Here is a 17,094-nt window from a genome sequence, read left to right as displayed (position 1 = left end):
TCAGTTTGCCTGTTCTGGAAATCAGCATGTAATTGCATATCACTGAAAGTAATTACATTCAACAGTAAATTGCAAAAGATTAAAACAAACTGATTTATCTTTCATTGTTCAGGTTAAAGCAAGTATCCCGTCATGGTCAGGAAAAGATGTAGTGTGATAGGCTCCTAGGTACATGCAATTATATTTATCCAAAGGAAAGAGACACCATGAACCATCATTAACAAGAGACTTGAATATTCGACTGCGGTCACAATCTGATAATGAAGAGTGTGTGGGGGTGGAGTGTATGTACATAGCTCACACTGGCTCTACTCGATCACCTTTATCCATCCTTAATGCAGGGAGCATAGTAAGCGTACACAGTCAACACACTGAAGGCCTGTCAGGAAAGTTACCAAACTCACCACATTTAATTTGCTTATGAACATGGAATCAGTTATCATCCAGTCTTAATTTAGGCTTTGTAGTTAGGCTATAAAGCTCCTTAGAACTCTACACTCCAGGTGGGCTTTCTGTACTGTATACATGTACCCTTAAAGAAAGAGAAAGCTTAAAATAAAAAAGGAACTATAAGTACAATGACAGGTTTCAGAGTAGCAGCGTGTTAGTCTGTATTTGCAAAAAGAAAAGGAGGACTTGTGGCACCTTAGAGAAAATGCATCCGATGAAGTGAGCTGTAGCTCATGAAAGCTTAAGTTCAAATAAATTTGTTAGTCTCTAAGGTGCCACAAGTCCTCCTTTTCTTTTTATAAGTACAATATTACACATTCATCAAGTTCCATTCTTATGCTGCAGCCTACTGCTAACCACCTGTCAGAGGGTAACTGAGTTTCAATGTTTGTTTTGCTGAAACAAAGTTTCATCCATAACTTTACTTGACTGCATTCTCGAAAATGATTCGCAAGCAATACTAACCAGTATATTGCATGTAAAATTTATGTCTAATTGAAATGGGTATGCCAATTCATACTAATGATGGTCACCTGGTTTATCATAGAATCATAGAAAATTAGGGCTGGAAGAGACCTCAGGAGGTCATCTAGTCCAACCCCCTGCTCAAAGCAGGACCAATCCCCAACTAAATCATCCTAACCAAGGCTTTGTCAAGCCGGACCTTAAAAACCTCTAAGGATGGAGATTCCACCACCTCCCTAAGTAACCCGTTCCAGTGCTTCACCACCCTCCTAGTGAAACAATGTTTCCTAACATGCAACCTAGACCTCCCCTCACTGCAACTTGAGACCATTGCTTCTTCTGTCATTAGCTACCACTGAGAACAGCCTAGATCCATCCTCTTTGGAACCCCCCTTCAGGTAGTTGAAGGATGCTATCAAATTCCCCCTCACTCTTCTCTTCTGCAGACTAAATAACCCCAGTTCCCTCAGCCTCTCCTCATAAGTCATGTGCCCCAGCCCCCTAATCATTTTTGTTGCCCTCTGCTAGACTCTCTCTAATTTGTCCACATCCCTCTGTAGTGGGGGGACAAAAACTGGACACAATACTCCAGGTTTGGCCTCACCAATGCCAAACAGAGGAGAATAATCATTTCCCTCAAACTGCTGGCAATGCTCCTAATAATACAGCCCAACATGCTGTTGGCCTTCTTGGCAACAAGGGCGCACTGCTGACTCATATCCAGCTTCTTGTCCACTGTAATCCCCAGGTCCTTTTCTGCAGAGCTGCTGCTTAGCCAGTCGGTCCCCAGCCTGTAGCAGTGCATGGGATTCTTCCTTCCTACGTGCAGGACTCTGCACTTGTCTTTGTTGAACCTCAGCAGATTTCTTTTGACCCAACCCTCCAATTTGTCTGGGTCACTCTGGACCCTATTCCTACCCTCCAGCGTATCTACCTCTCCCCACAGCTTAGTATCATCTGTGAACTTGCTGAGGGTGCAATGCATCCCATCATCCCGATCATTGATAAAGATGTTGAACAAAACCAGCCCCAGGACCGACCCCTGGGACACTCCACTTGATACTGGCTGCCAACTAGACATCGAGCTGTTGATCACTACCCATTGAGCCCAACAATCTAGCCGGCTTTCTATTCACCTTATAGTCCTTTCATCCAATCCATACTTTTTTAACTTGCTGGCAAGAATACTTTGGGAGATTGTATCAAAAGCTTTGCTAAAGTCAAGATATATCACATCCACCGCTTTTCCCATATCCACAGAGCCAGTTATCTCATCATAGAAGGCAATCAGGTTGGTCAGGCATGACTTGCCCTTGGTGAATCCATGCTGACTGTTCCTGATCACCTTCCTCTACTCCAAGTGCTTCAAAATGGATTCCTTGAGGACCTGCTCCATGATTTTGCCAGGGACTGAAGTGAGGCTGACCAGTCTGTAGTTCCCTGGGTTCTCTTTCATCCCTTTTTAAAATATGGGCACTATATTTGCCTTTTTCCAATCATCTGGGACATCCCCTGATTGCCACGAATTTTCAGAGATAATGGCCAATGGCTCTGCAATCACATCAGCCAACTCCTTCAGCACCCTTGAATGCATTAGATCTGGACCCATGGACTTGTGCACGTCCAGCTTTTCTAAATAGTCCTTAACTTGTTCTTTCACCACTGAGTGCTGCTCACCTCCTCTCCATACTGTGCTGCCTAGTGCAGCACTCTGGGAGCTGACCTTGTCTGTGAAGACTGAGACAAAAAAAGCATTGAGTACTTCAGCTTTTTCCACATCATCTGTCACTAGGTTGCCTCCCCCACTCAGTAAGGGTCCCACACTTTCCTTGACCTTCTTCTTGTTGCTAACATACTCATAGAAACCATTCTTGTTACTCTTCACATCCCTTGCTAGCTGCAACTCCAATTGTGCCTTAGCCTTCCTGATTACACCCCTGCACGCTCTAGCAACATCTTTATACGCCTCCCTAGTCATCTGTCCATATTTTCACTTCTTGTAAGCTTCCTTTTTGAGTTCAAACTCATCGAAGATTTCACTGTTAAGCCAAGCTGGTTGCCTGCCATATTTGCTATTCTTTCTGCACATCAGGATGGTTTGTTCCTGCGCCCTCAATAAGGCTTCTTTAAAATACAGCCAGCTCTCCTGGACTCCTTGCCCCCTCATATTAGCTTCCCAGAGAATCCTGCCCATCAGTTCCCTAAGAGAGTCTCAGTCTGCTTTTCAGAAGTCCAGGGTCCGTATTTTGCTACTCTTTCTTCCTTTTGTCAGGATCCTGAACTCACCCATCTCATTGTCACTGCTGCTTAGGTTGCCACCCACTCCTACTTGCCCTACCAATTCTTCCCTGTTTGTAAGCAGCAGGTCAAGAGGAGCACAGCCCCTAGTTGGTTGCTCCAGCACTTGCACAAGGAAGTTGTCCCCAACACTCTCTAAAAACTTCCTGGATTGTCTGTGCATTGCTGTATTGCTCTCCCAGCAGATGAAGTGTGATTGAAGTCCCCCATTAGAACCAGGTTTAACAGTGACAGAATTGGTGAAAACAGCAGCACAAAGAACCAAGTGTCATAAGGAAGGAAATGTAACTAAAACCTGCTTTAGTAATGCTTTAACCTTTTTTTGGTTTTGTTTTTGAAACAAGAATTTAATGTTTAAGCATTTTGCTTGAATAGTCCTAAGAACCTCGGACATATTGTGTTAATGTATGACAATATGATAATGAATGTCCCTTACATTGTCTGAGGGTTTAACCTCTACTAGTAATATAAACTAATGGCAAGTTGCAAAATATTGGTTAATATTTCCCTCTCAAATAGCTGAATCCACTATAGCAGGAGATGCGCCTGCTGTACTCAGTAAGAAGGCCATTCTTTGGAAGTATCTTAATTCATCTTAAATTACAGATATACTCTGAAATATGACTAACAATGGTATCATGGTGTTTCATGTGTGCTGTGTTTTCATAATGCCACATCACATGCCATCTAACTGCCAGCTCTGCAAACTTTGTGCATTCAAAGTCAATTTCAATTCTTGCTTCTTGCACACAACCAAGAATATAAGTTTTGGAAGCAAGAGAGACATTCAGTGACAATTGTGCAACTCAAATGCCTTCAATGGGATTACACGTTCATTCTTTAAACTGACTGGCAATTAATTCTGTTGATGCACAGCAATACATAGAATCCAGTTCATTCCTTCTTAGCTGTGCTGGCATGTGAATGGTTAACAGGAGAAAAAAGCAGTAAAAAAAGGCATGTACAATAAGTACAGTAGCACCTCAGAGCTACGAACACCTCAGGAATGAAGGTTGTTTGTAACTCTGAAACGTTCACAACTCTGAACAAAAATGTTATGGCGGTTCTTTCAAAAGTTTTCAACTGAACATTGACTTAATACTGCTTTGAAACTATACTATGTAGAAGAAAAATGCTATTTTTAACCATCTTAATTTAAATGAAACAAGCACAGAAGCAGTTTCCTTACCTTGTCAAATCTGTTTTCTTTTTTAAGCTTCCCCTTTTTTTTTTAGTAGTTTATGTTTAATGCAGCACTGTACTTGCTCTTTTTGGGGGTGAGGGTGGGGGAGAGGGTCTCTGCTGCTGCCTGATTGCGTACTTCCGGTTCCAAATGAGGTGTGTCATTGACCGGTCCATTTGCAACTCTAGTGTTCATAACTCTGAGGTTCTACTGTAGCTATGACTCCATAAACAAAGGAAGCAGATTTGTTACAGGAGGTGCAATTTTATATAATCACTTTTTAGAGAAGAACAGTACTCCCATACTTATATGTTCAAAGGAGGTTTCATTTCATTACTATTTGATTTCGGAAGGTGATATGTCCATCTTTCTACAAGATACAACTATCTTGAACAAATTTGATAAGAAACTGGAGGTAACATAAAAAGCTACATACAATAGAATCCACTAATAAGAAATTCCATTTATAATGAAATAGAATGCAAGTCCCAAACTGTTTCAATGTGCCAATTTCACTTTCAGTCCCACTGACACATACTCCTTACAGAATGCTTTCATGTCAAGAGTAATTGGTGTGCTGTGTAACTTAAATGTGTACATTTATATGAATGGTAAAGCTGCCTTCATCTAGATTATCAATGAAAAGAATACTTTATGTAAATTAAAAGATGGATTTAAATAGGATGTGTTACAGGCTGCACTAAATATTCAATTTTGCCATTTGTTACAATTTCTATGCTTGAGTTTTCAGCCTTTAATCATAAGCCAACTATCCATTTCACAAAGATGGATGATTTCCATCTTCATGCTCCACATTCATTTATTTCACTAAATAAGTCTGTAAGTGATTTGATATATGAAAGGGATTCACAAAATACTTTGATACCATGATGGGAAGCACCTTTAAAATATCTAAAATGATTGTCTTATGAGAACCCCAGAAGGTGGGACACATGTTATGCAGGTGATTTAGAATATCCTCAAGTAAGAAGGGTCAAAGCTCTATATAGAATACACCATATAGAAAAAAAAACAAGCTTGAACTTCACACAAAGAAATTTCAGAGGTTGGGGATATGCAGATATCAACAGCAGAAACAATTTCATCTATACTCCACTCCCCTTTTCCCCTCCATGGTAGTAATTAAATCAGAGAAGAATTCAACAACTTAAGTGAACTGAAGCCGTCCCACTGGTCACCCCATATTTCAGGTCCTCAAAACCTAAAAACTGTCCAATTGCAACGTGATGCTCTAACCTGATATATCATGCTGTGATGGCCACTGCTACCATGGAAGTTTTCTGAAGCCTCAAGTATTGGAGGTAAAGTTCTTCAAGCAAATGGCATGTAGTGAGCAAATAGTGAGATTTTGCAAAGGTATATTAAAATACTTCATATGCAAGAGTTTGTAAAAGTTCCTAAGTCTTCATTGCTCTTTGGAACATGTGGTTCATAAGGATGCTAATAAATTAGAGAGAGTTCAGAGAAGAGCCACGAGAATGAATACAGGACTAGAATTCATGCCTTATAGTGATAGACTCAAGGACCTCAATTTATTTATCTTAATAAAAGGAGGCTAATGGGTGACTAGATTACAGTCTTTCAGTATGTACATGGAGAACAAATATTTTATAATTGGCTCCTCAATCTAGCAGAGAAAGGTGTAACATGATCTAATGGTTGGAAACTGAAGCTACACAACTTCAGGATAGGAAAAGATGTACATTTTTAACAGTGAAGATAAAGGCACAATCTACCATGGGCAGAAGTGGAGTCTCCATCACTGGACATTTTTAAATCGAGATTGGATGTTTTTCTAAAAAATCTGCCCTAGGAATTGTTTTGGGGACATTCTATGGCCTGTGTTATAGAAGAGGTAGACTAATTGATCACAGTGGTCCCTTTGGGCTTTCGAATCGATGAATAACTTAACAGTCAGGTTATTCAGTAAAGAGAACTCAATCCAACACAGGAGAGAGAAATGAACCAACCTGCCAGTCAATGATATGGTTACAAACTATATCTCCAGGGACCACATTAACTTGTTATATACGGGGGCAAAAAGAGCCAGACTATAGAATTTGTGTACTCCCAATTGCCTCAGTACAAGAATCATGACACAAGAAAACAACTTGTATATTTATTTTGAGTGGTAAAGGTACCATAAATATTAGATTTGCAAAATAGTCTTGCCTGGCTAGCCTCTTACTTTATTAGAAAACTTAAAGCTGTTAAAATAAGTTTCAAATTAGCGATACTAGCAGCTAAATGGTTGATATACTGGCAATTTTGAAGAGAGGTTTATTTACTGTAATTTGTTCAAAGTAAATGCACGTCAGTTTAATACTGCTGATGTTTACACAAGTATCAAAGAGGATTTCACGTTCTCTCCATTAGGTGCTTGTCAGACACTGTACTTTAGTTTCACAAACATAAGCTGAGAGGAAAAACATTGTTTGCAATTCAAATAATCAGTAAAATTCCACTGCAAGTTTCTACATTGAATTTCCTTCCTCCTTAGTTGTGATATTCTAAAACTGTATTATTTTTTATAATCCAAGAGATTATTTTTCCTGTACAAATAGAGCAACTGTTTTATAAACTGTCATAAAAGATGAGGATTACAGGTAAAATAAAATATTAGCTACATCATACCACTTTCACGTGACCATTCCAAAAAAATACTATTTTTAGAGGTACATTGTCCTGCTTCTGGCAAGGATTACTTAATACAGCACATTCAAGACAGAATAAACTGAAGTGGAAAGGTGAATAGTATGCTTTATACAATGCTCATAGGCTTAATATGGTTAAGCCAAACTAAATCTACTGACAGCAAAGAACTAGAGTGCAAATAGAGAAGAATACCAAGACATTTTTCAACAAGAACTTACCTGTGTTTTCAAAGGAAGCTTGGCAAACTAAGTTTTTAAATGAACTCCACAACGTGGCTTTCATAAAATGGAAGTTATTCAGACAGAGCTAACCCAGAAACAGATTTCTGTAACTTTTCAAAAACAGGCCCTCTACATTTTGCAGTTTTAATTCTTAAATGATTTAAAATGATTATTTTCTAAAAGCAGGGGAGGAAAAGAAAAAGACATCCTCCACCAATATACTTTAAAAACCAACTGAAGTGGTTTTGGAGAGAGGTGGAGCAACAAGGGGAAAAAAGCCAGATTTCAGCATTGGCAAGAACACAGCTATCTCTAGCACAAAAGAGCATTTATATGCTCCGAGTCCAGCTTAAAAAGGCAAGGAGAGGGGGCAGGACAGCCAGAAACACAAGGCAAATTTGAATCAAGGACCTTAGGAACAATATTTATTTAAGTGGTATCATCTACCGTAGATTTCTACAGCTTTTTTAAAAAGCTTTGTACGAGACAGGTTTGATCATGCAGAACACGTCAAAGACGAGAATGAGCTAGGGCAACAGAACTTGTGTACTCGGAATATTCATTCTGCCGTTCCAACTGGAAAACAAGAAGGCCAATCTGATCAAGACACATCATTAGATCTGAATAAAGAAAAACGGCTAAAAACGTTTAAGTTGCAAAGAAATGACACAGAACTACTCTGTCTTTGCTAGCTTAGCAAACAAGCCACAATTTGAAATGATCACATTTTAAATGAATCCACCACCGTTTAAGAACTGAAAACAGTAGTTTCAAAAGAAAATGAGCCCATTTTAAGTATTTGCAGAAAGTTTAAAAATGAAACATGTTGCTGCAATGGTCAAAACTGCAGGAGGCAGCCTTCTTAAAAAAAAAAAAACAAAAAAAACCCACGTCCTAGACACTTTGCAAGATGGAGTCTGAACTAACAAATTAAGTCAAGCTACTTGTCCCAAAGGGCTTGCAATCTGAATTCGATAGGACATACATGGTAAAACAATGAACAATAATTTAGGAAAGGGCATTGAGTGGAGAGATTACTAGAGAGGCGGAGGCAGGAAATATTCCTAAAAAGTGTGGGATTTAAGATAAGAAGGAGGGAAGGGATAGGTTGTTTCACTTAAAATAAAAATAAAATAAAATAAAATAAAATAAAATTCTGGTAATGTCTAAGAATCCCAATCAAGAAGCAGTTATTAGGCAGTCCCTTCCCAAAACAGTTCACAAGGTAGGTGAGGAAACACCACAATAGAAAGTAAGAAGCTGAGTGTGGAAAAACAAGGGAAAAGATCAAGGAAAGGAGTGGGAGAAATATAAAATGCTAGTGAATGAGTCGGAGAAAATGAGATGGGGGAAGATTACACAGAGCCTTAAAGGCAAGGTTAAATCCCTCACTGCAGACCCTGGAGGACAATTATATTTTCTCATGCAATAATTTTTCAATTATCCCTTAGGAATTCTTCCCTGGACATCTTTTATACAAAAGCATTCTGTGAACTGCTATGCAAGGATTATGAGGAAGTGGAAGGAGCAACTGTTGGAGCAAGAGACACTAGCATTTTCAACGCCATGTATAAATCTAAGCTAGCTCAAGTTCATGAGGAGAAAATAAACTAAATTGTGCAATATAAAGAATTACGGGAAAAGAAGAAAATAATTGGACTGTGAGAAACTAATTCTGTTTTGAAGTTATGACAAAGGTCAGAACTTTCCCAGGAGAAGCAGAGGAGAATTTAAGAAATTTGCACAGAACTAAGGCAAACATACTATTGTTGGTGAATGTGCAATGCGGAACAAGCCACACAATTCAGATGTGGCATTTAAAGAGCCAAATTGGGCAGGTTCTGGCAGTAGAATGGGAAGCATAATGTGGGACGATATACAGTGTCCTAGAATTCATTATGGCAAAATTTTTCAAGTAGTATGAAGAAAAGCAAACCTGCTAATGCGTCTGTAAGAGTTATACAATAATTGTGTGTCAAGGGAAAGCAAGGTAAATAATTCAGGGTAGTTTAGTAATTAGGCTCTGACAGAAGACGGCAAAGTTGAGTTTTGTTATAAGCAAAATAAAAAGTTAATTCAATTCTTGAAAAACACTGTCTACACAAAAAATTGCTTTGAACATTTCTCAAGCACTCCTAGTACCTTTACAATTACATCTGCTCAAAGCAAGTCCCATCAATGCCTTACACGAAACTCAACAGAACCAAAGTATATGGTGGTGTGGTGACAGGAAAAGAAAGTGTCACTGGAAGGGGAACAAGGTCAGGCACCATAGAACCTGCTGTCACAGACATGTTTCATTGAGGACAATGCAGAGAACTCAGGTAATGAAAGAAACTCCACACACGACTTATGATTTCATCTTTGTATTAGCTAGAGAATGGGAATGAAAAGGAGTACAAGAGTTGGGTTTATACTTCACAGAGTGTGGTCACTATTACTCTAAGGGAAAAAAATTTCTTCCCTCTCCAGAGAACAAACGAGCAAAGCACGGAACACATTCTGGTTGCTATTTAACAGCCTCAAGAATAATGGTCCTCCAGGCTCACCCCAAAAACACCCCTTTGCCTGCACCTCCAGATGCCAATTAATCAAGCACAACGGTTCTCAAAGTGTGGGTTGGGACCCCAAAATGGGTCACAACCCCTTTTTAATGGGCTCGCCACGACAGGCGTTAGACTTACTAGTACCAAGGGCTGAAGGCTGAGCACCACCGCCCAGGGCCATGGGGCTCTGGCTTCAGCTTCAGGCCTGGGCAGTGGGGCTCAGGCTACAGCTTTGGCCCCTCTGCCCAGGGCAGCGGAGCTCAAGCTTCGGCCCCCGTGACCCCCCCGCCACAAGGGGCTTGGGCTTTATTCCCCCCTCCTGGAGTCATGTAGTAATATTTGTTGTCAGAAGGGAGTTGCTGTGCAATGAAATTTGAGAACCTCTGATTCTAGCTCAAGGCCATCACCATGTTTCACAGAATCATAGAACTGGACGGGACTTCGAGAGGTCATCTAGTCCCGTCCACTGCACTCAAGGCAGGACTAAGTATTATCTAGACCACCCCTGACAGGTACTTGTCCAGCCTGCTCTTAAAAATTCCACCACCTCCATAGGCAATTTATTCCAGTGCTTAACCACCCTGACAGTCAGGAAGTTTTTCCTGATGTCCAACCTAAACCACCCTTACTGCAATTTAAGTCCACTGCTTCTTGTCCTATCCTCAGAGGTTAAGAACAACAATTTTTTCCCGCTCCCCCCATAGCAACCTTTTATGTACTTGAAAACTATCATCATGTCCCCTCTCACTCTTCTCTTCTCCAGACTAAACAAACCCAATTTTCCCTCATAGGTCATGTTTTCTAGACCTTTAATCATTTTTGTTGCTCTTCTTTTGAATTTCTCCAATTTGTCCACATCTTTCCTGAAATGTGGCACCCAGAACTGGACACAATACTCCACTTGAGCCCTGATCAGCGTGGAATAATTATTTCTCGTGTCTTGCTTACAATACTCCTGCTAATACATCTCAGAATGAGGTTTGCTTTTCTTGCAACAGTGTTAGACTGTTGACTCATATTTTGGTTGTGATCCACTATGAGCCCCAGATCCCTTTCCAAAGTATTCATTCCTAGGCAGTCATTTCCCATTTTGTATGTGTGCAACTGATTGTTCCTTCCTAAGTGGAGTACTTTGCATTTGTCCTTATTGAATTTCATCTTATTTACTTCAGACGACTTCTCCAGTTTGTCCAGATCATTTTGAATTTTAATTCCATCCTCCAAAGCACTTGCAACCCCTCCCAGATTGGTATTTTCAGCAAAGTTAATGGTATAGAGAGTACACTTATAATCTAAATCATTGATGAAGGTATTGAACAGAACCGGACCCAGAACCGATCCCTGCGGGACCTCACTCATTATGCCCTTCCAGCATGACTGTGAACCACTGATAACTACTCTCTGGGAATGATTTTCAAACCAGTTATGCACCCACCTTATAGTAGCTTCATCTAGGTTGTATTTCCCTAGTTTAGTTTATGAGAAGGTCATGCAAGACAGTATCAAAAGCCTTACTAAAGTCAAGGTATACCACATCTACCCCTTCCCCCCTATCCACAAGGCTTGATACCCCATCAAAGAAAGCTATCAGGTTGGTTTGACAAGATTTGTTCTTGACAAATCGATGCTGACTGTTATTTATCACCTGATTATCTTCTACATGTTTGCAAACTGATTGCTTAATTATTTGCTCCATTATCTTTCTGGGTACAGAAGTTAAGCTGACTGGTCTGTAATTCCCTGGGTTGTCCTTATTTCCCTTTTTTATAGATGAGCACTATATTTGCCATTTCCCAGTCTTCTGGAATGTCTCTCATCTTCCATGACTTTTCAAAGATAATTGCTAATGGCTCAGATATCGCCTCAGTCAGCTCCTTGAGTTTTTTACTGTGCTGTTGCAAACAGCCAACCATTGAGAGCATTCCCCTAATCATAGCAGCATGCCTATTGCTCTCAGCCAGTCTGGGGTTCTGAACTACAGCTTCTGGTTCTGGTGAATGAAACGCTGTTTCCTCACTTCCCTGGTCTGTTCACCCAACATGGAATATAGCCTTTTCAGATGACAATCATGCTTGCTGGGTAAAGAATAGAACTATGGATGTCATCAACAGTCCAAGCACAATCTGGGAAACATCTTGCAAAAACACTTCATAATCTCAGCGACATTGTGCACTTTGATTACACATCCCATGTAGGGCACTATGTATTACCGTCTCCAGCTAAATAGCCCCCACAGTGGGCTTGGCAACATGAAATGCATATATCCATCAGCAGTACTCATCTGAGGTTGCCAGTTTTCACAGAGTAATTACTACTCTAGTTAATGGCAAGTACACGTGGAAGAATTTATGCTCTTAGGTCTGGACAAGTTCCCCAGAGATACAGAAACTGTATGCCTCATTCAGACATTCTATACCAACAACAGCACCTCATTCTAAGTCTCGATCACAGCTCTGTTTCCCCCCGTCACTGGAAGTATTCCTGGCCCAAAAAAGGCACTTGGTTTGCTTGTGATAAAAATACCTGTCATGCAGAATCAAATGGCAGCAGAGGCTCAGAAATGGTAGTGGAGAAAACTCCAGGAGATCATGAGGGTGATCAGAGAGCAAGAACTACAGTCCATGGAGTCCTTGTTAAAGCTGCTGACAGTGCAAATAAGTAAGAGAAGACCGGGTCACTCTCTTATTCAGGCCAAGGTCAACTGCCAGCTGACTCCTGGAGCTTTCTCCACTACCATTTCTGAGCCTCTGCTGTCATTTGACTCTGCATGACAGGTATTTTTATCACAAGCAAACCAAGAGCCAGCTCAGCTCCCTTGGGGTGTACACTGTTTTTGTAGTAAGCACATAAAAGATCATTCCCAAAGAGTGGTTTGGGGTATTCACCCGGTCTCCCAGGCCAGGATATCCTTCTGGTTTCCACACCACCTTACAAGTTCTATACATCCCAATGCCATGAAGCTGTGACAGGGATAGGGAGTTTGGAATATGCAAAATGTTCTGGGACTGAAGCACCAGAAGTGAGTATTAAGGCTAGTTAGTGTGGGTGATGAACCTTCCTAGGTCCAAGTGGTATTATAAACACTTATCTGTAATATTTAACCTTAAAACTGTTAAAGATGCACCTCTCATTACTCTCATCATCTGTACTGGTTCCATGCCAACATAAAATATTTTTTAAAAAACCCTTATTTTTGCCACCAAAATTAGCAGGAATGATTCTTGTTCTCTGGGTATTCAATCTGTTGAGTAGGAGGTGCCATTTTTACTGTAATTTTTCTGACTACAACCATACCTTGGGCAAAAAAAGTCTCACATTATCCCCATGTACAGTACCTGCTAAGGATTTCTAAAAAGAGTAGTACAACAAACTATTAAAAAAAAAAAAAAAAGAAAAAAGGAAGTTTAAAAAGGTTTCATCTTGTCAGACTAGAGAAAACACAAAAAGAAAAAAACATTTTGAAGTAAAAAGAATGTGCAGATTCACTAGGTTAAAAATTGCAACTGTGGTGTCTATTGCAAAGTAGCTGAGAATATGATTTCAGAACTAAGCAAAAACATAAGCGAAGTGTCTGACCCAGTATGGCCATTCTTATGTTCTAATCCCTCTGCTGATGTAGGACTAATGTAATGGGGTGTACTTATGCCACATGTGACCAGAACAGCAAGGGGTAAACAGAGGGCACTGAACCAAAGAAGAGAACCAACCCACAAGCCTCATCATTCTGGGAGCAAAGCCTCCAGCTGTGTCTAGGCAAGAACAAGAAATAAAAAGAGGCAGCAGAACCTATAAAAGCCTCCTCTATTAGTTTCCACACCAACGGTCTGCGTTTTTTGACATTTGGTTACTTTTCCCTGAGAGTGAGAAACAATATGCTATATTTGTTATGAAAGCTAAAGACTGAGTTTTTTAATATATTTCTATGACAACACTGGACCACGCTGACTGCCAATTTCTTTGCTTCTGGGGCAGCAGATTTTCCCAGGTACAGTTCCAGATCTGCAGGAGACAGCGACAGTGCCAGAAGATTGGGGGGAGGAGGGGGACACATTTTGGAATTGCTTGCCAAAGATCTTTGTGCATCCCTTGTCTGGTGCTGTGTTCCACTGTCTGAGGCTGTGGCTCAACTCAGACAATGCACAGCATATCACATTTACGGATGCTTTAGGGAAGGAAGAGATGACAAGTTGTGTTAATAGAGTATATCTATTAGTTATTAAGAGAATTCTTACCTGTATTTTTATCGGCCAGGTGAAGTTGCTCACGTAAACAAAGAAAGTGATGTTGGGGTTGCTCCGGAAATCAAATTTCTCATTGGAGAAGCTGTCCTTGTATTCCTTTATGTTGGACCTTGAAACAACTGGAATCTCCTCCCCTGCCTGGGTGCCAGCTGTTTCAGAATTTAAAAAGTAGCAATAAAAGTTTGCTTTCAGCGCCGATCTTAAGTGATTTTCAAAGGGGACCAATTATCCTTAGTTATTAAGCTATGGCTGTGACAGTAAAAGGAACTATTCATCTGAAGACTGCAATTTTGAGTTGTATTTCATTAGCAGAATCAATGAACACACAAAATATTGCATTACAAAAAATTAGATCAGCATTTCCACTGTCTCCAATGCACATTATCAAGATGTGAGAATTGGAAAACTGGAGAGGGGAAAACTAAAATTCCTTTCTTAAATTAATTTCTTTCCCACATCCCAATTTCTAAAATGTAACATATAGTGTTTAATTATTCCCGTACAGTTGAGATTCTGGTTTACTTTTCTTTTTTACCTGCAAAACTCGTTGACCAAGTTATGTTCAGGTTGAAGTTTTTAGATGCGTTGATAAACATGTCCAGGTCTCTATTTTGCTGATTTAGAGAAAAAGAGAGAGAAGAAAACAGTTATTTTTAACAGATGTCATTCAACTAAAATTGATCTGTTTTGAAAGCAACTCTCACTAAAAGTGTCAGAACTATAGTTATTTCACAGTATGTTGAATAAAATACTCATCTACATGTGAGAGCACTAACATCCAGCAAGACACATTTTAAAGATCCACTGTATATAAAATAGAACATAGCTGTACATTTTCATTTGGATCTCCCCAAAAAGAAAAGTTTACTTCAATGTAATTCCAAACCATATTCATTTAGGGTTCTTTGCAGACTATCCTAAGTATGATTCTGGGGTCACTGGCAGTGGCAGCATTCAAATATATTTTAATGCAAACACATTTAGATAATTTTTGGTTTTAAATACTCTTCCCCCGCCCCCAATAAAACAATTAATTTTGTATCCATTAATTTTGTACAATTAATTTTGTAATTTTGTAAACAATTGTATTTTGTACAAAATATCTGCCCTGGTCTAGATTTCAATTCATGTTACCTATTGGTATTCCTCCCCACCTCCATCTTTGCTCTGACAATGGCCCTCCATATGTTCCTCTCGCTCCAATATCTGTGCCTTCTTTTATAAAATTATATAATAATATAAATTTTTATAATAGAATATAAATTTATAGCCTCTTTTGTGATAACTGGGCCTACAAATTTTCCCTAACTCTGAGCTCAACTGTGAAAAGTGAGTGAAAGTTCAGAAAACGTTACAATAACTCATAATAAATGTTGACAGGGAAAAAGTGCAAAAAGACTGAATTAGCCTAAACAAAAAAAGGCCTCCTGATATAACTCAAGGACTGTGTTAAGACCATGCCTGGTCAACAAGAAAAGTATGGGACTGGAAATTAATTAACCAAAATTGGTGTGTCAGAAATTAGGTCTAACTGGTGCACAAAATAATGAGGGGATGGGACCATTCTGTCCATCACTCCCTTTTGGGGTCCTTAACAAAAAAGACGTGGGGTGAGGGGAAATACAGACAGATGGCTGACTAGAGAAGAGGAAGGTGAAAACTTCATCATGACAGCTGCCAACCCCACCATCTCCTCAGACTCTTCATCGTCTGGTTACGGAGAGATGTCCTGAGCAGACTGGGCCAAGGAAGAGGGACCCAGACGACATCACCATTGCCACCTCAACTGGCTCATGCTAATCCCAAATATCACCTGACACGTGAGGCTGTGTCTCACACACATCCTTCTCTTTTCTTTCCTTCCCCTGTTTCCCAAAAGGTTCTTTTCCTTCCCACCATATTTCTTCTCTTTCCTAGCCCTCTCCTTTTTCCTTTTGTCCAGCTATTTGTCTTATTAGACAACAATGCATATGTTGCAACATTGCTGTAAGCCTGAGCCCGGAAAGGCAGCTAAAAGTAAAGCCCTAAACATCCCGATGCTGGTACAAGTTTGTCAGGTCTCAGAGTCGCTGATAAGACCTTGTGCTGTGCTTGTATTTCTCCAGCAGTGAAGCTGCAAGTGAGAGATAACACTAGAGACAGAAGTTGTATTTTCTATCTTTGTTGTTCTTCACTTTTCCCTTTTGTGTGCATTTCATTTGTTTTGTCTTTTAGGAAATGGGATCAGATTTCAACGACAGTAACAATAGCTCCTGCCCATTATAAGTAACTAAGGATAGTTAACATCCGTAGTACCATCTAAGAGACTTTCAGACAAGTGGGCATGTTTTTAAAGACTCTCTCTGGCTAAAGGGAGAGGGAAGAAGGAATGTTGTGAGAATGAAACTTATTAATGCTTTCCTTTTTAAATGCTTTTTTAACGGTTTTTTCCTTATTTTCTGTATTCCTAATAAGGGATTCAAATGATTCTTAATAGTGTTTGCCATGTACTAGGCAGGCTGGGTTCTCTGTATACCAAACCCCAAACCTTTTTTAACACTGCTTAATGCTGAACAGCAATAGCACCATGTTAATATCTTTGACTCTTTGGATCCATATATTCCATCTAACTAAATACAACAGAGCCCTTGCTTGGTTTGACACCCCGGTCATGGAGTGCAGGTCCCATGGGGCCTCATTACACTGATGGGTTCCAAGGGGAGGTCGTCCTGGCCCCCAAAACCATGGTTTCCCCATTATTAGCCTGGAGGCTGTGGTTGTTGATCCTGCGGGAGAATGCAGGGCTCTCTCTTAGAACCAAGAGGCTCCTTAAGAGCAGCCAACAAGGAACTGTAAGCTGCATTCCAAGGAGAAGTCTCTGCTCAAGAGTGTGTTTGGAGAAGTTCCTGTACTCAGCTGGATTGAGCAGACAGACAGTAGTACTGCTTTGACTTATCCCATCCACAGCATCTTTTGGTAGGAATGATGTGAGCACTGAAAAAAATGGGAAGTGGTTTTGTCTGTACTGAAGGAGT

The 17,094-nt window shown here is 40.0% G+C and overlaps 1 protein-coding gene across 2 annotated transcripts in view; it reads right to left on the bottom strand.

Moving 5' to 3' along the window:
* Window positions 1-17,094, bottom strand: part of ATRN (attractin) — a gene marked incomplete at its 5' end in the record, with an annotated part of 267,247 nt that overhangs the window by 101,363 nt on the left and 148,790 nt on the right. For both annotated transcript variants that reach the window (XM_084626766.1, XM_084626767.1), the window contains 2 exons: window positions 14,072-14,229; window positions 14,616-14,694. In XM_084626766.1, coding sequence (XP_084482892.1) covers window positions 14,072-14,229; window positions 14,616-14,694 — 237 coding nt within the window. The remainder of the gene's footprint in view (window positions 1-14,071; window positions 14,230-14,615; window positions 14,695-17,094) is intronic.

The sequence above is a fragment of the Lepidochelys olivacea genome, assembly GCF_965140295.1.
Source record: "Lepidochelys olivacea isolate rLepOli2 genome assembly, chromosome: 4".
NCBI lineage: Eukaryota > Metazoa > Chordata > Testudines > Cheloniidae > Lepidochelys > Lepidochelys olivacea.
The sequence above is the reverse complement of the archived record's forward strand: the minus strand, read 5'-3'. Positions and strand labels throughout refer to the sequence as shown.